The sequence below is a fragment of the Colossoma macropomum genome, unplaced genomic scaffold (genome assembly GCF_904425465.1).
Source record: "Colossoma macropomum unplaced genomic scaffold, Colossoma_macropomum, whole genome shotgun sequence".
Lineage (NCBI taxonomy): Eukaryota > Metazoa > Chordata > Actinopteri > Characiformes > Serrasalmidae > Colossoma > Colossoma macropomum.
Window position 1 is genome coordinate 15524172 of NW_023494784.1, and position 20864 is coordinate 15545035.

The window sequence follows — 20864 nt, forward strand, 5'->3', positions numbered from 1 at the left end:
AAGTTTAAAATTCTTGTCGTATTAATAATTGCAGTTATTTTATTCAATAACAACATGAATAACACAATATAGAAAAAATCCATATGCAAGACTCCACTAATTATTTATTTCATATTAAGTTTAACATCAGGATAACATCAAAAAGTTGTTTATTAATAATATATATCGCTGCTCGTATCTCCATTTTTGTTGTTTTTCAGTTTCTGACATAATTTGAAAATGCCTGTTGCCCTGTATATTGTGTGTAAATTTCATGATGAATAGACCAAAAGAAACAGCCCAAAATTACTTGGAAAAAAGTTTGGTTCCATTGACTTACATTAAAAGTAAAGTAGGTTTTTTCCTACTCCAGTAAAGTTATCATTTTGGAGATATGAGGTTTTCTTCCAACAACAGCGATATGTAATAATATATGTAGTTTTCTATTTACAGTAATTTGTTAACTTCTCTGCCTTGAGATTTGAGCGCCACTTCCCAAATACAAGGCATTCTCAAGGTTAATTTTATTATAACTTACATGTAAAATTATCCAGCTTTACCAATAATTCTAGAATTATCTACAACTCTGTTCATTATTCTGGACACATCTAAAAAAATATTATTAAGTTGTTTAGTTCTGGCATCATTGTAGAATTATTTTCGTAACTTTTGAACAATCATTCCAAACTGTTGGATGGTATATAGACTGCACAAACATACAGCACGTGATGAAGGGGATAGTAGTGCGCTTCAGATACTGTATGGCATTTTAGTGTTCTTGAAAAGACTAAATAATATACTTGCCAGAAATCTTTTAAAGATAAAATTACACAGGCAAAAAAGCATGACTCTGATCCTGTCTGAACATGTTCATATTAAGTAAATGACCTAGAACTTTTTTCTTTACAAAAGTGTCACGGTGGGTCATTTGAGTGGGACTGTTTTCAAACTGAGGGCTGCCATCAATAAAACAGACCAGATAACAGAATCTCTCTGATATGAGGACAGAGTGCTCATTCTTTAGTCTGTAGGAATGCAGTTGTGTATTATTATTATTATTATGTCTGTAAACAGTTATCTGGCTATCGTTTGTGTTGGGGAATGTGAGATTAACTTGCCTGTGCCTGCAGAACAACTTCAAACGCTGCATGAGAAAAAACACGGCACCCTAAAATCAATACAGCATAATTCAAACATAAAGTACAAAGCAGATGTAAGAGAGTGCCTTAATGACTTCTCTACTGAATGCACCTTCCTCTGTGCATTGCCGATACAACGCCGACTGTTTCCATCTTCTGACATGCATATTTCAGGAATATTGAGCATTGCACTTGTTCAAGAATCTTCCTAACAACTTTTTGTGTTTGTCTTCTGAATTCCCCCACTCATGGCTTCCTGTAGCCCAAGCCCTCTGGTCCAAACCCTGATCTTCCCCTGAAGCTCGAGTCACTGGTCAACATCACCTCGTCCATCTATGACGAGATCCAGCAGGAGATGAAGCGGGCCAAGGTGTCTCAGGCACTGTTCGCCAAGGTGGCAGCCAACAAGAGCCAGGTAAGACCTCATACAGCGTCTACTTACCCAAACCGCCACTTTCCGTGCGCTAATGATAAGCCTTTCAAAGCAGATTCCTTCCCTGTAGAAGTGAAACTTTCTCTGCTGTCACTGTTTGAGTTTATCAAACTGTTTCAAAGTCACTGGTGTGAATGTTCATAATAGGACATCTTTGGCAGTTTGGCTAAGTATGTTTCATATTAATCCCTTAAATATACCATATGTGCACCCATTAGTTCAATTAATTTATGACTACACTCCTAAAAATAAAAGTGGGTTCTTTATGAAATAGGGTTCTTTGGTGTGACACCATAGAACAGGGATATTTCAGTTAAAATTTGAAAAGGTCTAGTTACATCAAATTTCTTGCTTACAAAGATAAACAAATAAACATAAGGGAATGGGGACAGTGGTTACCTTTAAATGTTTTACCAGGATTAGTCCAGACAACTAATAAAATAAAATAAGACACATCAAATATATTTTGATAAGATGGTTTATTCTGAAAATACTTGTATAATCTGAGGAGCCTTTTAAACTTGTTTGGAAAAAAAATAATGTTAAATATTTTTCGATAGATGAGAAAGCAATTTAGTGAAGATTGCTCACTGAATGTATTTCGCACTCTTGTGAAAGGAGAGACAAGCACTCTGGTAGACCTTTCTTGCTGAGCTTTGCATTTATTTCATTTTTCCTCTGAACTGAATTACGTCTTAGCTATGTTAAGATAAGTTACAGGTATGCGTAGTAGAGATTTAGACCCACCAAAGCCCCTGGCAAGTCCTGGCCATTTTTTAAGAACCTCTGCATAATGTAATGGTTCAGTAATGATTGTTATGTAGAACCATACATCCTCACTGCAAAAAAATGTTCATCAGTTCAAACTAAAATAAATACTTGTTTCATGTGGTAACAAGTAAATTGACTTAGTTTTCATTCAACTTAATAAAGACTTTGAAAAAGTGATTCTTTCAATCAAAGTAATTTTTGAGTTAAATATAACTAGTTCAGTTGCTTGTTACCACATAGTCATTTTTTTAGATTTATACCAATTCTTTTTACAATGCAAGCCAAGAAAGCTTTTTAAGAGTTTTACGTAACAAGCTGCTTTCATAGTAGTGATATAGTAGTTATAGCAGTTGAATAATATGTATTAATACTAATAACTAAATAATAAACCCTGAAGTTTCCATGGTCACAAACACGCTTGTTAGCATTTACATGTACTTTTATGTGTAATGAATCACACACAATCATTGCATCATTCTTTCCCACAGTAGAGGAACTGAATAAAGCTGAATGTAATATACATGAAACATAAAATTGAGCCATGGTTGCTCTTCAGTAGGTGGGAGTCTTCTCCTGGTATCTGATCAAAGCATGTCTCTGCAGTTGGTAAACAACAGTGGCAGATAAACATGGTTTATGTTGCAGATGGCCATCAAAATGGTTTCCATATGCCCCACCATGACCCGCCGTCTTCTCATGTAGATCCATACCAAAGATCTCTCCCACTGTGACTCACCCACAATCAGATCGGCCCATTGGAGGGATGTTCCATTGTGCTCCCTCCGCGCCACTGAGATAGCCGTGATTACTGGCGACATACTTCTGCCCTTCACACTCACCTCAGTGTGCGGAGATATACCGTACCATGCTGATTCAGATTAGATCACTATCAGTAGGTAAGAATAGGAGCAATAGTGAGAGTAGCCATCAAATTTTGGGGCTAAGATTTAGCTAGCTACCTTGGTAACACTTCCTATGAATCATAATATTTATAATGTGTTATATGGCATAGATAATTCTTTTGAGGCGTAGCGTTACGATATTAGTGTCTACAATGTTCTTATGAACAGATATTATAATGGATTATGGAACCTGAATTTATAAAGTCATATAATGCTTATGAGCAATTATACAGGCTTTGCCAGGTACAAAGATATTATGTATACCATATAACATTATAAATGCATGTATAAAGCATTATGAATACATTAAATTACAGAATATATTAAATTAAAGAAATACAGAAAAAGAAGTTTGAAAAAGCTGTTCAACTCCTTAAAATCCCAGACCTAAGACATATTATTCAGCAATCCCATGGACTACAATGCAGGTTGTAGCAGGCTGAGTTATTCTTAAGTCATGGTGAAGGAATGGGTAAAAGAGTGTTTCCATTCGCACCAGGATATAAATATATCATCTTTATGAAGATAACATCTTGTTTATTACAAGATCACAGCAAGCAGGAGCATAATCATCAAAAGTCTTTGTAATAGCTTAAGAGACCAAAATGTTTTATAAAAATGCAGGCCTTGAACAGCACTGATGGTGTCTTTCAACTTTCATCTGTGAGTGTTGATTTAGGAATATTTCTGCTGGACCGTTTGTGGGTCCCTCTCCCATTTGAGAGCAAAGAGAGATAATTGATTTAGTCAAATCTGATCCCGTGCCCAGCTGCGCCTAATTCTTCCCATGAAACAGTCTGAGCAGGAACAGCGCTGTACCGGCCCATTCACACAAGCACTGTAAACTCTGAGTCTGCAGGTGTGACCACCTCGACCCAAAGGTCTGTGAGTAGCATGTTAGTACAGCAGTGATGTAGTAGGGTGTGTGTGTGTGTTTGTGTGCATGTGTGTGGCAGATGCAGTAGGGTCTCCCAGGTTTCGGGGTCGGGTGGGGGGGGGTCACGGCTGAACGCGTCCATCTGCTGCAGCTGGCCAGGAGGAGCTGAGGGACAAAAAGAGAGAGAGAGAGAGAGAGAGAGAGAGACAGAGAGAGGGAAAGGAAAAGAGCACTGATCAGGTTATTAACACTGGGTGCTGGAGGAGGTTGGCTGCACACAACAGCTGGTGTCAAAGACTGACCTAGTCTAGCAGAGATAATCAAATCTTCCTCTTCTCTCTCCATTTCACTCTCTCATTCACTCACACTTCTCTCTAACTCTCTCTCTCTCTCTCTCTCTCTCTCTCCATTGCACTCTCATTCTCTCTTACTCCTCTTTAACTCTGTCACTCTGCCTCTCTCTCTCTCTCTCTCTCTCTCTCTCTCTCCATTTCACGGTCTCATTCACTGTCGCTCAACTAACTCTACCTCCGCCTCTTTCCCTGTCCTGTTCCCAGTCGTTTTTTCTTGCTTTATCTCCATTACACTCTTTAGTTCCTACTGTGTCTCAGTTTCTCTCTTGTTCCATGTCAGTCTCTCATTCACTCTCAGCCCTCAAACTCACTCTCTCTTTCATTCTTGTTCACTCACTCATAGCTTCCTTTCCTGGTTGTACACAGCAAACTTTATTCTAATGAATTTATTTTCATTCCCACATCCTACTCACATCCAAGTCCCATAATGAAATGATTACAAATGCATCAAGGAGTGGCAGGAATGCTTTTTAGTTTATTAAAGATTAAGGCTTTTACAAAAAAACAGCATTAATCCTGAGGTAGTTCTTGAGGAGCAACTAAAGCACACAAAGAAATGCATAAATTTTTATCCACCTCTGGGCAAAGGAGGGGTTCACCTGTTCTCCTCCTTTGCCCTTCCCATTTTATTAATCTCATATTAATCAGCATATTAATTTTAAACCATGACCAGCTTTGTCTGATAAAGAGCTATATTGTTCTTCTTGGCCATTTTCCAAAACCTTAGCTCAAAAAAATGAAAGTGTCAAGTAGTTTCCTGTAATGGCTCCTCCCCTATCCATGGCAAATGACAGCCTGAAGCCATCTGAGTGCAAACAGTGTGTAATGTTCTACACTTCAGCATCACACAACACTACAATACATTTTCTACAGCAGTGGTTTCCAACTCGGTCCTCAGGGTCCCCCAGATGGTCCATATTTTTGATCCGACTCTCAACATACAGGAATGAAGGAGAAATGTGTACCACCTGGGGGGCCCATAGGACAGGGACAGGAACCACTATTCTAGAGTGAACATCTGATTTGCATTAAAGAACTGCTTGATTTGAGACATGGCTAAGGCCCATTCTCCTTCTATCTCTCACCCTTTCCCTCCTCTCACTCTATGATGTTTTACAGTTGTCACTTTGTGTAGAATGTTGTGAAAAGCAAATATTAGCTTATTCTCAGGTGTTATTTGGGTGGTGGATCATTCTCAGCACTGCAGTGATTTTGACATGGCGGTGGTGTGTTAGTGTGTGTTGTGCTGGTACGAGTGGATCAGACACAGCAGTGCTGCTGGAGATTTTAAACACTGTGTCCTCTCTATTAGACACTCCCACCTTGTTGGTTCACTTTGTAGGTGTAAAGTCAGAGACAGTAGCTCATCTGTTGCTACTGAATCACTGGACGTTGCCCACAGGATACTGTTGGCTGGATATTTTTGGTTGGTGAACTGTTCTCAGTCCAGCAGTGACACTGAGGTGTTTAAAAACTACAGCAGCACTGCTGTGTCTGATCCACTCATACCAGCACAATACACACTAACACACCACCACCATGTCAGTGTTACTGCAGTGCTGAGAATGAGCCACCACCCAAGTAGTACCTGCTCTGTGGTGATCCTGTGGGGATCTTGATCATTGATGCTTGGGGTAAAGGTGGGATAAGTATGCAGAGAAACAGATGGACTATAGACTATAGACTAGATGGACTAGTTTGCAATTGTAGAACTACAAAGTGCACCTATATGGCAAGTGGATCTGATCAAATTTTCAGTGAGTGTAGATACAAGGTAGATGTACCTAATAAGTGACCGTATATATCAATTCAGACCTATAAGCTTTATTGACATGACCATATTTGCTTACAGTATTGCCAAAGCATAGTCAACAAAGAGCAATGAAAAAGGAACATTTGGAACATGAAAGAGTTTAAGAACTTTCAATTTCATTTAATAAAAACAAATCATGTGAGAAAAATAGCATAAAGAACATCTCTCTCTTTGTGTTTGTCTCTCTCTTTCTCTCTCTCTCTCACTCTCTTTCAGGGCTGGCTGTGTGAGTTATTGCGCTGGAAGGAGAGCCCCAGTCCAGAGAACAGGACTCTGTGGGAGAATCTGTGTACGATCCGTCGTTTCCTTGCACTCCCCCAGGCCGACCGGGACATGGTTTATGAGGAAGAGTCCCGCCATCATCACAGTGAACGCCTGCACACCGTCCTCCACCTGCCCTCCGACCCTCAGGTCAGCACTGGTCAAAAGTCACTTTTACACATTCATTGGAACCACAGTTTATGAAGGTTTTTAGAACTGTGGTTTTTGACTGTGGGAGCCTGGAATCAATAGCATATCATGGTGAACAACAAGAAAACCCAAGAAAAAAACTTTTTGCAATGATTGTCCTTTAAATGGTTTGCCCCATTTTGTGGTTTCTGATATGTTTCCATTTTTCTAATGGTACTGTGGAGGGGAAAAAAGGGAGGCTTCATTGTGTTTCATTGTGTGATCGCACACACTTCTTTGGTGCTTTTGTTATATTATCAAGGCCTCTAATGCAGGACCCCTGCCAACCTCTAATAACCTAATACACCCAGGCCTCTTTAATCATACACACACGCTCACAGATCCAAATAACACAGTCCTGATTAAATGGACTTTCCCCTTCGCCAGCCAGGGTCATTACAGTATACACTAAGGACACATACGATTCAGACCCTCACATGCACATACATTCATATATGTAAATGCATGCATTCCCAAATGGTACACACATAAATCTACTTTTTCCCAAACACTTGATATTCAGATCAATGCTTTCTGTTCTATAACCTCCACACCCTGCCTAAGCACCATATTAATTAATTTTACTTATAAAATATTCCTGAATTAACATGAATGGTAAATGATAAAGCCCTAAAGGCCATTCATATCAATCATGACGCACATACATAACACAAAAATGCTAAATATTCTGAATCGCATCAAAACTGTACACACACTGTACACACTGTGCGACGTTACTAATAGCCAGTTTGGCCAAAAATTATGCATCACAATATAATTAAAATTGTTTACATTTCCTGGGATGTCTTTTTATTTAAATTTTCCATCCCACCTCATATTGAGCAGCATTTAATGTAAAATGTGACAGTTTAAAAAAATAATGCTGCATTATTTGTGCCACCACAAAGGCAAACAAAGAGGCCAAATGCGTTGAAGTGCAAAACGACAACCTCATAAAACTGGCAAACAATCCAATTGGGCTACTTTTTGTTTTGGAAAAGTGAAAAGAGCAAAAAGAGATTCATCTCCTCATTCAGCAGCTGGAAATTTATGAGAGCTTTCACATACAACTTGAAAGTCTGGCACTCAGTTTGAGCTGCTAACACCATTATTTGGTTTCTAAAAAATGTTGTAGTTGCTTTTACATAACCGATCCATCTTCTTGGTTGTTGCTATGCCAACATCAGAAACATCCGTGATAGGTCAGTGAGTTCATGTCAACTGTAAAAGTCTGCAAAAATGAAACAGAGGGCAAAAAATAATAATATTCCATCATTTTATAATGCTGAAAAATTGCATTTGGTGCACAATATATTGACAGGTATACTTTCAGATTAATTTATTGATGTTTTCGAAAAAAATTACATGAATAAAAGTTCGGTGTGTAAAAGCATTAAAAGGCCCATATCCTATATTTTTAGGCATAATTAATTTGTCCTACCTCTCTTTACCTCATAGAATTAAACAGGCCGTTTTTATTACTCTGCCTTTCAGACTGATGTACGTAAATGACCTCTGTTCTGATTGGCAGCCCTGTTTTGTGCCTTATTCAAAAACTGGCTGAAACACTCCTTAGGATTTCAGTGTGAGTGGGCAGGGCTAAACTACTACAGCCTGAATAGGCAAATATATGTAAATGAGTTGGAGCTAAAAAAAAACAAAACATTCAAAATAGACTGTTTTTGTGGCTTAGTTTCCATATATTGACTGTGTGGACTATATGCAGTATAATGATACATTTTGAAATTTGTTTACATACCTCATCAGACTCTTTTATTTCATAAAAGAAAGAAAAAGACATAGTTTAAGGGCTCTTTAAGAAATAGAAATAGAAAAAGAAATTTTAAAGACGTCTCTTGCCTTTTTTCTTTAACTGGGCTCTGTCCTCCGCCTCCTCTTCTCTCTCTACGCTTTGCTCTCTTTTTATGTTGGTGCTTTAAATGATGTTTAAATGTTTGTGTGTGTGTGTGGTTGTACTTATTTATGTGATTTGGGCGCAGTAGGAAATGCCCCATTAGGACACACCCAAACAGACAGTACCACCACAGCCCTGATATTATTAATGACGGGAAGAGCCAGAACACACACACACGCACTCACACGCTGTGTGACTCATGGGAATTCACTGTAATTGGTCACTATGGTTACTCTACAGTGGCTTTGGCCATGAACTATTGCACCATATTGACCATAAAGGAATTGACACATCTGGGAAGCAAAGTCAGCACCCAGTAGCTAAAAGCAGCATGTCGCTTAAGGAGATCTCCTGGGCAGAATAGACCTTGCATATAAATAGGATAATACTATAAGATGTACAAAGGCACATGTTCTATTTATTCTTATGCTGTCCTTCTACTAAGATTATGTGCTTGAAAGAGCAGGTGCGTGTGTAGGAATGAATAATACTTGAGTTTTGGAAATATATATGATAGTATGGATTAATTATATATATTTTGATTTAGATGTCTTCTCAAAGGGAAGCTGATTAACATTTTATGATTATATTGCTGTTTGTTCTTCTGACTGGCTCATGGACATGCAGTTAGTCAGATCGATTGTATACTGGCATGATCATTATCTAGAATTTTTGAATAAAGGTGAGTGGTTTTTACAGTATAGCCTATAAAACACACACTGAAGTACAGAAACACCTTTCACACTGTGAATGCTGGCTAGCATTAGCTTACACAAGTATAACTCCTGTTTAATTAAGTCATAGTAACATCAGCACAAATAAATTACATAAATAGTCAACCAACTAGTGTTAGCTCTGAAAATGCTAGTTTATATCTTTATTTTAATCCTAAAACCACAAGTTAATTAGACACGTAGTCATAGTAAGTTTACTTGTTTTCCTGTGCTGTATGGAATCAAATGAAGAGAAATAGAAACACTCTCAGGTTTCTTCTCAAAAAGAGAAAAAAATGCAAAAAAACGATTGAAGGAGGCTGAGACAGAGGAACAGAGAGCTAAAAAGTTTTATATGAAGGCAGATGAGGTTGATGTGCAGGAGAGTTGGAGGTGTACATGGAGAACAACAGTATCAAGGCAGCACCTTATAGGACCCCATGGCATGCTAATCACTGTTTTCTGTATTACTGACTGTAAACTGTAGATCAGAACAGGTGGAATCTGTTGATCAACAAATAATTGTTTGAAGATGCATTGTGGTCTTTTTACAGTCAGTGCAGATTCCTGTATTGGACCTTGTTGCTTTATTAGGAACCATAGAGCAAATATGAAGTCAATACATTGTCATTAGCCATTCATGTATCACCAGTGGACAAAGCAGATATTCTATACAGGGCAAATGCATGTTTGTCCTGTACATAATTAGGTGGTGCCACCCCTTAGTTTGGTCTTGCCACCCTTATTCCACCCAATCTCTGAAATCCTGACCACTGAAAATGACTGCACAACAGTTTTCACAAATCAGTTACTTCCATAATGGACTAGTGCAAGTAGTTCACACTGAGAAATACAAGTGTAATTTTAACATCTAGGTGATGTACTAGATCTGCTAAAAACTCACAGGCTGCCATATGTAGTGGAAGAGCCAGCACCATTAAAGGAAGCAGTTTGAAATGTTCACAAGAGAAACTACAGATGCAAACTAGAGACCAAAGGATTATATTAAATGTTTGCACAGGCCACATTTTATGTTTTATCATTTTTTCTAATATATTCAATTCAGCAGACAAACATTAATTGTGCATTAAAATGTGCAGAGGATGTGTTTCACTTAGAAAATTTGACTTCTGCATATGATTGTATGTTGGCATTTTGTAGGACACTTGTATTTTTATATATTTTCAAATCTGCAAAGTTGTTGATGCAGTGAAGCACTGTTGAAGCTACCTAGCTTGGCGGTTGTGATTTGTGTAGCACTGTTCTGCATTATAGCATTTGCATTATAAATAATATATACCCACTAGTGATGACTTTCTCAAGACAAGCAAATTATCCAAACCCTTCAGTTAAATGGAAAAAATAATACTTGCTGTAGGATTTATTATGAATATCAGTCTGTACATACTTGAAATGTCAGCTCCCCCAACCTAAAATTCTTCCAGTGGCAATTTGTCTTTTCCAATTTGCTACCCTTTGGACAAAGTGGATAGTGTAAGAACATAATGTATAATGTACAGTGCACGAATGGAGACACAGGGCGTGTTTCAGCACTTGTGAGCAGCTTCTCTCGGAGTTCTATGTGTCATGGTGTCCTTAATTAAAGCTCTCAGTTGTTTGAAGGCTAATGTCTTTCTTGAAGTTCTCTGAAGTCTTTCACAGTTCCTTCTCTTTCTCACTTGTTCTCTCGTTCTTTATGTATTTGCGTGGTATTAAATGCTCATCGCAGGAAGGAAACTGTGGTCGCTCCATTAACACATTCCAGGGCTCCTCTGACATGAGGCCCAGACAAGCCACCACGCAGAGGACAGAGACAGCTAAAAATAAAGCTCTATCCCAGCTCTTACGGCTGATCCGAGAGCAGCCATGTTCTTTAACTCTCAGTACATTCCGCAAACACTGGGCTAGAAGACCTGACTCTACAGCCGCTCTTTTATAAGGAAAGGAGCACTACAAGTTTAGCAGTTTAAGCAGTTTGAAGGGTATACTTTCAGTGTCATTTTTAAAGGGATGTAGATCTTTGAAAAGGAAGTAGAACTAGTGTAGATCTGTCTGTCTGTATGCATGTCAGTGTGTTTGTGGGTGTCTCTGTTGCTGTTGTTGTTTTCTTGACACAGTAATGAGGGCCCCTCCCCAGAACGAACTACCCAGCATCCCCTTGGCTCCAGCCAGCCTGCCACCACAGACCACACATGTGTCCCAGCTGCTAATGCACACACACATTTACACACCATTAATAGTACGGCACATGGACACAGACACATTTTTAAGTTATGTTCTTGGTTAATTATTTGTCCAGAATTCTGGACAATTTTTGTTTATCAGTATCTGTAAGATTACAGACCACTTGCTTCTATATAGACAATAAATGATTTGCCAGAGATTTAAGCCTTAGACATCGGTTAGATATTGTAATTTGATGTTACAGGGTTCTGACAGATCCTTAAAAAGTCTTATAAAAGACTTACAAAGTGTATTTATAACTGACTGTCATAGGAGGTCTTTGTGTTCAGTATTGGATCTATACACTTCTAAGACAATTCTAAGATGATTTCTAAAGACTGAGCTGAAAAGAGTCATTTTTTTAAACTAGTTCAAAATAGTCAAACCAGTCCAAAAAATATGAATATTTACCATGAATTTGGTGACATTGAAACAAACTGAAAAAGTCAGAAATGCAGATTGGAACCTGTCAGTACAGAGTCTGCGTTGTATATGTAATATATAGGAACACAACATAACCCAACTACCAAAAGAAAAATGTGTGATTGTACTTGGTCCTGCATGCTCACACGCTTAAAATTAAAGTTTCATGGTTTTCTGGATTCTTGGTTCTTTAATCAGAATTGAACCTTTACATTATTTAGAGGTTCTTTACAGTTTAAGAAAAGGTTATTTACACTCACATTTACAAAAAGAATTCAGGAAACAATGAACTAACAAATTATTCTTTCAAATGTTCTTTAGGCAACCAAAAGTGGTTCTTCTGTGGCATTACTCCCGATAACCTTTTTGGCACCTTTTATTTTTTCTTTACCCAATACAGAGTGGTATGGCGAGCTGTTTCTAGATATTGTTGCTGTGGCGCAAATACCTTGTGTCTAAATTTTGTCACATTTTTGGTAACTTTATTATTTTGTTCCTTTTTTCATAATTAAAAGTTTACAGTTACTCTGCATTTTCTGTCAAATTTCATAACGATTGGACAAAAAGAAATGGTTGAAAATGACTTATTCCATTAACTTCTATTAAACATTAAGATTATTTTTTATTATCTACAACAAATTTACCATTTCGAAGATACAGGATTTTATTCCGACAGTGACAATATGCATTTGTATTGTATTCTGTCATTGTGCCTGCTTTGTGAAATGATCTTGGAGATTATAAGTTTCACAATCTTTTCAACCCAGTTCATGACTCCAGTCTATGATTGTGGAGCTTAGTCACTGGGCCTTGGGGTCCACACAGAGGGATGAGCATAACCCACAGGGTGTACACACACTCTGTGTGAGTGACCCGGACATGTGCCTTAGCCTCCTCAGCAGTATTTGTGCCGTGCTCGTGGCCGTAAGTGCCTCCCACTGCTCATTTGGCAGGACTCTCCTTATGAATAATTTCTCTTTTGTTTTTGCTAAATTGGACGCTGCTGCATGCCGGGCATTGCCCCCCCGGACCCTGCCTTGTGCCCTGAGACCCCCACTGAGTGCTGGATTGGAGAAGGAGCTGATAATGTGCATGCACTCAAACACATAAACACTCTTAAAAATAAAGGGTCTCTGAAACTGTACAGCATGGTTGGAACACCATTTTTCCAGAAGATATTTGGTCTGTTGGTGTTTAATGATGGAGGTGAAGAGTGCCAGCTATCACAGGCCTCAGTCTTTCTTAGGTATTCAGTTGGATTGAGATCTGATGACTGCAAATGCCATAGCATATGTTGTCTATGTTGAGGAGAATATAGTGAAGGATGATTCATATGACCAAAATACTTTTTTCACTGGTCTGCAGAGACCAGTGCCTATGCTTTTTACGCCACTGAACTCTCAAATATGCGTTTGAAGAGTTTATGTACTGCAATCATACTATAATAGCAATAAAACCCCTCACCATAGGGCTCAAGCATTCAAGCCATGTATTGTTCTCTTAGTATTTCTACTTTAATTTGTCACCTGTCTGTATCATCTCTCTTGTATTCTATTTAATAATAATAATAATAATAATAATAATAAAGTGATAAAGTCAATGCAAAGTTAGAGATAAGTTTTTAAATGTTTCTTGAAAGTGTGTACTGAGCGTGACTGTCTAATAAAAGGTGGAGTTACGTTCCACAGTTTAGAAGCATAATAACCAATAGAGGCTTCTCCACATTTTCTGTAATTAACTGAAAGTATTTGCAGAAGGTACCTGCAGATCTAAGATCACTGGAACATAAACAGACAGACATTCTGTGATGTAAGCGGGTGCTAGGTCCTTGAGAGTCATAAAAACTAGTAGCAGAACTTTAAAATCTATACTAAAAGCTACAGGTAGCCAGTGCAGCTCTTTCAAAATGAGAATGATATGAGCTCTCTGTTTTGTTTGGTTAGGATCTGTGCTGCTGCGTTTTGTATGAGTTGTAGAAGATGTACTGTTTTCTTAGGAAGTCCAGTAAGAAGAGCATTACAGTGATCAGTTGTGCTTGTAACAAACGCATAAACAACTTTCTCTGCCTCGCTCTGAGATAGAAAAGGCTGAACTTTAGTAATATTTCTCAAATGATGAAAAGCTGCTTTAGAGTCCCACTGGCTTCTTCAGTTAATGAAACTGCATCTGCTGTACTTGTTTTATCCGTGCAGAGATCATTGACCTTATCCTATGGTAATATTTAACATGTTGGCACTGTCAGAACAAAACCTTATATCTCCATAATGGTAACTTCTGTACCACAAATGGTAGCTTTATAGGAGAAGGAAAAAAAAAAATTGTAATGATAGTCAATGGAACATTAACCATTTCTATAAGTCCGTTCATCAAAAAATCTTGAAACAATGCAAAGGGAAAACAGGAGTTTTCAAATTATGCAAAAAAGGTAAATACCTAGAAAAATGGAGATTCAAGGTTTTTGCATGACAGTGATGATAATTATATATTGACATTCACAGAGTAGCACAAAGTGCTCAAACACACGCAAGCAAATGCACACTTACAGTGACTCATCCTCTCCCTAAGTATTGCAACATTGCCAAATGCAAACGAAAATTAGCATGCACGCCGATAATTGAGGGAGGTGAAGTCATGCAAAATGAAACCAACAGAAAAGTGTCTTTATCATCATTACATATTTATCTATGTGTTAATGGTGTCTCCGGTGGCAACACAGCCGTCGTACCCCAGGTCTGCATCCCCTCAGGAGGACCTGCCCTCATTAAGAATCAACTGAATGTTTTATGTTCTATAATTCTTTCATACTTCTGTGCTGTAATTTGCCCTGATTAAAAAAAGAAAGAAAAATGAACTTTTTTCTCTTAATGCAATGAACTCACAAACCCATCCCTGGTTGGAATTAAAAAACACAAGGAATGGTTCGGGTTTAATATTGAATTATGCCATAAGTGCGTGAGGGCAGAAAGTCCGTTTGTCCAAAGCAGACGCTGTGGTTAAGGAGACGTAGAGGGAGCAGTAAATGAAGTGGACAGAGGGGACGAGGGGGGCTGACTTCATGACTTTAACAGCAATGGGGTTGATTTGGAGATGGAGTCATTCTTCTGGCTTGGCATGAACTCTCTTCATTAGCGTTCTCCTCCATTAGAGCGCTTTGCTGTGGACGGCCTGTTGGGCAAGCGGCGCACTCTTTGGGTTTCTGCTTGGCTTCTGCCACAATCATGGGCATGATTATTAGTGAGAGAATGAGACTGTGTGTTGACCATGTGTGTGTATGTGATTTGAGGTATAGAACCTAAATGAGTCATAGGGATTAAGCTTCATGAGGAACCAATAGCAATAGGGACTAAAGTCGGAACCAGTAGCTGTGACAATAGTCAGGACAAACCAGAAAAAAAACGGCTGACTTACAATGTTTAGTCAGAGACCCTTCATTTATTTAATTTCCAGTCAAAGCCGCCAAGTTGTTTATTTTTCATCATCAGGAAAAAAGCAGATAAATTTAATAGAAAATTACACAGTTGCCTGAACAACTAAATGTAATATGAGAATTTTCTATCTACTCTTCAGACTCATAGGGTTGAGCTTCTTCTCACAGTGGAAGGATGGACAGAAACACCTGTGGGGTTGCTTTTCTCCTCTCTCTTAAAGATTAAAGCTTTAAGTACTGTTTATCTGATTGAGATAGTTTTGGTGGTCTGCCAGGTCTTGCACAGATGTTAGAAGTCCCTTTTTTTCCTTTTTTCTTTTACTTTCATTAATCAAATAAAGGGTGGTCTCTGAGTTTTGCACAGTTCTCTAGGTAATTCAAATAAAAAAAATATATGTGTGTGTGTGTGTGTGTGTGTGTGTAGGTGTGTGTGTGTATCAGACATGTATATTACCCCATTGTATAAAACCGTGTGTGTGCTGCACTGTAGTTGAGTGCTGTGATGTGTGTGGTCTCTGCATGGAGTGCCATGTGGCCAGTTGTAACGTTCATGTCTCTAAAATCCACTCCCATACCAGTTTCTCCATTCTTTTTGTAGCCTCTGTTTGTTTCTCAAAGACATCAAAAATAATACAAAATGGAGCAAGAGAAAGAAAAAAAACGACAAACCTACACACTTCCTATAAAGCACCAAGCCCCAGAAAGCCCCCACAAGTGAAATCGGAGCAATTTCATGGTCTGGCCTGCCCTCAATATTATTTAAAAAAAATACCCTATTATTATTGAGTGGAGAGAGCAAGCGAGGGAGAGAGAAACAGAGAGAGAGAGACACAGAGAGAGAGAGACAGAGAGAGAGAGAGGGCGAATGACTATTATCTTTATGTAGGTCCTTTAATTTTAATGCACCGCAGATTTATAGCTTAGCATTCCAGCGTGGAGGCATTGGACACCCCACCCTGGTCATAAACCCAGCGGGACAGCGCCACAGACTTCGATAGCTCTGCTGTGACATGCTGCACCTTCCACAGCTTCAGAAACACTACTCCCTTTCCCTCCTCCCACGTTTTTACTATTTACAACTTCAATGCTATTTACCACATACTCTCTTTCTCCATCCGATTTGTTCCTTTTGAACTTGACAGATTTAAAAGTCTCTTGTCATTGGTTGTTAAATGATCATGGAACATATTTTTCTCATAAGTTTTCTTTTTCATGTGCTTTATTTTTGGTATTGTGTATATTTATCCTCCTTCAGCTTTTGTCTGACTTCTCTTTGTACTCCATATGGTTGAACATAGAGTCCTGATGCTGTTAATGATCTCAGTGTCAATATTGCCTTAAGAAACTTTTTAGTGCCATTTGTGTAATACACTTGGTTAAACAGTCAGAACCTAGGGGAGTGTGGTTGGAATTTTACCAGAGGTGATTACACATTCCGGTCAAGAGCTCTAGGGGCACTGGAAGAATATTCATTGAAGGAAACCTTTGTCCTGTGGGGCACTGCAGCACTAATTCATCAGAATTGTCCTGCAGCTATGACTCAGCATGTCTTTTTTGATGCAGGGTTACTGTACCCCACTAATCGGTTCTTTGTTCTCTCTCATCAGGCACTCCACAGACAGCCTGTTGCACCATTGAAGGATCACTCACCCATGAGGAGTGAGGAACCAGTCCCCAACTCTGGGATGGAGGAGAACTCTCAGACTGGTGCTGGTAGCGGCAGCACTGGAGGAAATAGCAGTGTTGCCAAAAAGCCCCGCTCTCGCACCAAGATCTCACTGGAAGCTCTGGGCATCCTGCAGAGTTTCATCCAGGATGTGGGGCTGTACCCTGACCAGGAGGCCATCCATACCCTCTCAGCCCAGCTAGACCTGCCCAAGCACACCATTGTCAAGTTCTTCCAGAACCAACGCTACCACGTAAAGCACCATGGCCGGCTGAAGGAGCTGGGAGCTGAGGGTAGTGGAGTGGATGTTGCTGAGTATCGCGATGAAGAGCTGCTCTCTGGCTCAGAGGATGCAGAATCCAGTGAAGACGGCCACGAGGAGATCTACAGTGGACAAGAAGGCGCCTCAGCAGGAGCTGCTGCCTCTGCCTCAACACCATCCTCCACCTCAGGCCAAGATGAGACCAAGGACAAGAGTGGGTCTCTAGGGTCCACCCGGGCTAGCTCCCTGCCCCCCTCCAGTTCGTCCCCCAACCCTCGAGACCAGGCTGAGTACCAGAGATAAAGCACTTCGACCTGTGGAGAAGAGGGGGAAGGTTTGGGGAGAGGAGAGTGGAACAGAAATGGCTATAACTGAAACAGTTGCATTTTGAAAGCAGTTCAAAGACTAAAAGAAATAGACACAGGGTCAAATGAAGACTTGCTAAAGGAAAGCCAAAATTAGACAAGATTATATTTGGATACTGATAATTGTGGAACAAAAAGTGTTTCCACAAAACACCTGAGGTGAGGGGTCACAGACAAAGTGCCATCAGACACTGAATGTTGCCCTAGCAACACAATGAAGGAAAACTGATGTTAGCAGCCCGGAATCATTCATTTTTGGTTAGCAAGAATCAGACCCTCTGTGGAAAGTGAAAAGTAAATCTCTTTTTCCAAAACTTGCAAGTGATCGTCTTTTTTCATGATTTCTCAAGCAAAGGTGGCAGTAAGCCACATTGTGAAATTCAGGCTAGTTTCTCAACAAGTCCCTAACATACTCAGCAAAAGACTCCTTAATTTCTGACCCCGCAATCTAGGGGGTCTGTCATTAGAGACCACTGTCCCACCCTCCTTCCTCCAGCTCTACAGTGTTCCATGTAATGACAGAGACAAAGCTTTAGACGAGCTTTAGATGAGCCATGGAACTCCACAGGAACCCACACATCTTAACTCCTGCCTGATCAAGGAGCCTGGTGGGTGGCTGTGGCTTCCCTCTTCCTCCCCTCTATGATGGGGCATTCTTTGTGTCTCCAAGAGGTGGCTGTGCTTGGCTATTTAAGCGGTTGGATGGATTGGTGGGTGGGTTGGAGGTAGTGATGAAGGTTGGGGTGTATACATCAGCCTAGACCATCAATTCCACTATAAACACATGTGGTCTACTGAAAGGTCCACGGTTAGCCCAGCAGGCCCTTTGAAGATAGAGCCATCCCTCCTACAAATAACCACATCATTCCAAATAGTCCAATGTGGCTGGACAAACTGCCGCTTTACCCTGGTACCCATGCACGCCTTACATGGACTCCCCTTGACACCTCCGTCTGTCAGTTCAAAAATGTTGAGTGCTTGTTTTGTACAAATAATGTGTACGTGAGAAGTCTCGTCACAAAATCACTTTGTACTCTCTTTGCACTTAGAAAGGCTAGTAAGTGTCAAGAAAAGGATGTAATCATAGGAGTTTGTTGAGTGATAGTAACAAGATTTTAAAAAGTATGAGTGCAGTCTGACTGCCTCGATCTGCCTTTGACCAAGTGGAGGAAAGTAAAGTATATCCAGCAACTGTCAACAGTCAGTCGCTTTATGTGCGGTAGCCCCTCCCTCCTATCCGTCCTTCCCAGTCCTCCTTCATCTCTTTCTCTTACTGGCACCCACAGTGTCCTAATTTCAAACCACCTACCCACACTTTACTCCACATCTCTATTTATTGCTATCTTTATCCACAATTATTATTATTATTGTTATTATTATTGTTATTATGGTTGTTCTTGCTGTCATTGCTGTTATTTTTGGTTTTTGTCATGGTCTAATATCAGCTTTTGGCTCGAAGCTGTTGTTTTGGTAATGAGAGACTTTATGAAAGAGGGGAACGCTGCCAAAACAGAGACGAGAGAATTAGAAGCAGTTACTGAAGTTATTGAGTGAGCCCTGTGACGTTGTATACTGCCAGTTCTGTCTACACTACATACTTTTCCAAAGAGAACGGCAATAGGCGGACCTGGAGTTGAATCCAAAAATAAAAAGAAACGTAGGAAATGTACTTTTTTATTTTTTACAAATGTTCGACAATCCATTTTTTGAGCCAATCGAAACTCTGTATCCACAATGGGAACCTGTGTTGATCTACATCTCTGGAAATGGACTTTTGTACAAAGCAACATGGCTCCTCTGTTGCAAAGCCTCTGTGAATACCATAGTGACACTCGGGTCCGGGGTCCTGATTTGCTTTTGAGAATCAGCTGCTACCTGTTCTTTCTGGATGACAGAGTAATTATCATTGTTAACCTTACACTGACCTTTTTAAACTGTTTTTGTTCATTAGGTGATGTTTATGGTCTATGTAGATGTTTTGTCTATTACAAATGGAAACATTTACTTTACATGTCTTTGATGTGCAGATGCTCTCCATTGCAAACCCTTCACACAAAGACAAACACATTATAGGACATGCAAAAGATGTCTTAAACAAATTAGGACAGTTTATCTGATTGTGAGCAACTTTGAAATGAAATTTCAAACACAAGACACTAAAAACTACAATATACTTTTCACTCTGCTGTTTATAACATTATGTTGTAAGTGGCCGATCCCAGACTCGTTGCTCTCTTTAGATTAGGTTCCTGGGTATGAAGCCTCTGCTTCTCCGAGTTGGCTATGCAGTGCGACTGTGGCTGGTCTGCATTTCTCAGTCCTATTCAATTAGAGGCCTGAGTAAAGCCGCCAGGACCAGGGCTCTCTAATAAGACATATGCAGGAGTGACAATAATTCACATGGAAGTGCTGGCGCTCACAGAACGGCCCTGCCATCCCGCAGGGAGCCCGCCGCATTTCACACCGAACAAGCTGTGACACAGAGAAGCCTCAGACTACGGTGTTAGTTGTGGTGTTTGAAGCCACTGCTCTCTCCTTGTTTTTCCCCTTCTCAGCCCGTGCTCTCTAGTCAGAGATCTCTTAACCACAAACCAGTGACCATTAATGAGGCCTATTTCTGCTTGCATATTGGTGGTTAAGATTTGGTTTCATACCTATTTGATCTGCTGATAGAAAAATGTGGAAGATGTGACTCGAGCTGGATTAGCAGCCATTTTCTTAGCCCTTTTTGACAGTTGGGCTGGGAAAGCTGATTCTCATTTGGAGTTTATCTTTGAATTCAGCTTAATATGATCACTCAAAGGTCATTTAAAGGTTCAATAAGCACCAACTACAAGCCAACTACCTTACAGACTGACCCATTCACATACTCTTATATTTGGTACACTCTGAAAAATAAAGGTGCCAAAAGGGGTTCTTTGGACCTAGCCATAGAAGAACCACGCTTGGGTCCTTAAAGAAGCTTTCAGTGGATAGATCTTTAAACATAGGAGTATGAAGGACCTTTTTAAAGTTCAAAGAGCCTCCACCAAAATGTTTTTCCTACTGTATGTCCAGGGTAGGAACCATTTAGGAACCTTTATTTTTAAATCAATAAAAATCAATCAATCAATCAATATTTAAGGCAAATATAGTATTTTTGAAGATTCTACA

The 20864-nt window shown here is 39.6% G+C and overlaps 1 protein-coding gene across 7 annotated transcripts in view; it reads left to right on the forward strand.

The window, feature by feature from the left end:
- satb2 (SATB homeobox 2) overlaps positions 1-19134 on the forward strand; it is a 67289-nt gene extending 48155 nt beyond the window's left edge. For all 7 annotated transcript variants that reach the window (XM_036575952.1, XM_036575866.1, XM_036576210.1 and 4 more), the window contains 3 exons: positions 1381-1533; positions 6484-6678; positions 17026-19134. In XM_036575952.1, the coding sequence (XP_036431845.1) occupies positions 1381-1533; positions 6484-6678; positions 17026-17649 (972 nt within the window). In that variant the 3' untranslated portion in view covers positions 17650-19134. The remainder of the gene's footprint in view (positions 1-1380; positions 1534-6483; positions 6679-17025) is intronic.
- The last annotated feature ends 1730 nt before the right edge of the window (positions 19135-20864 follow it).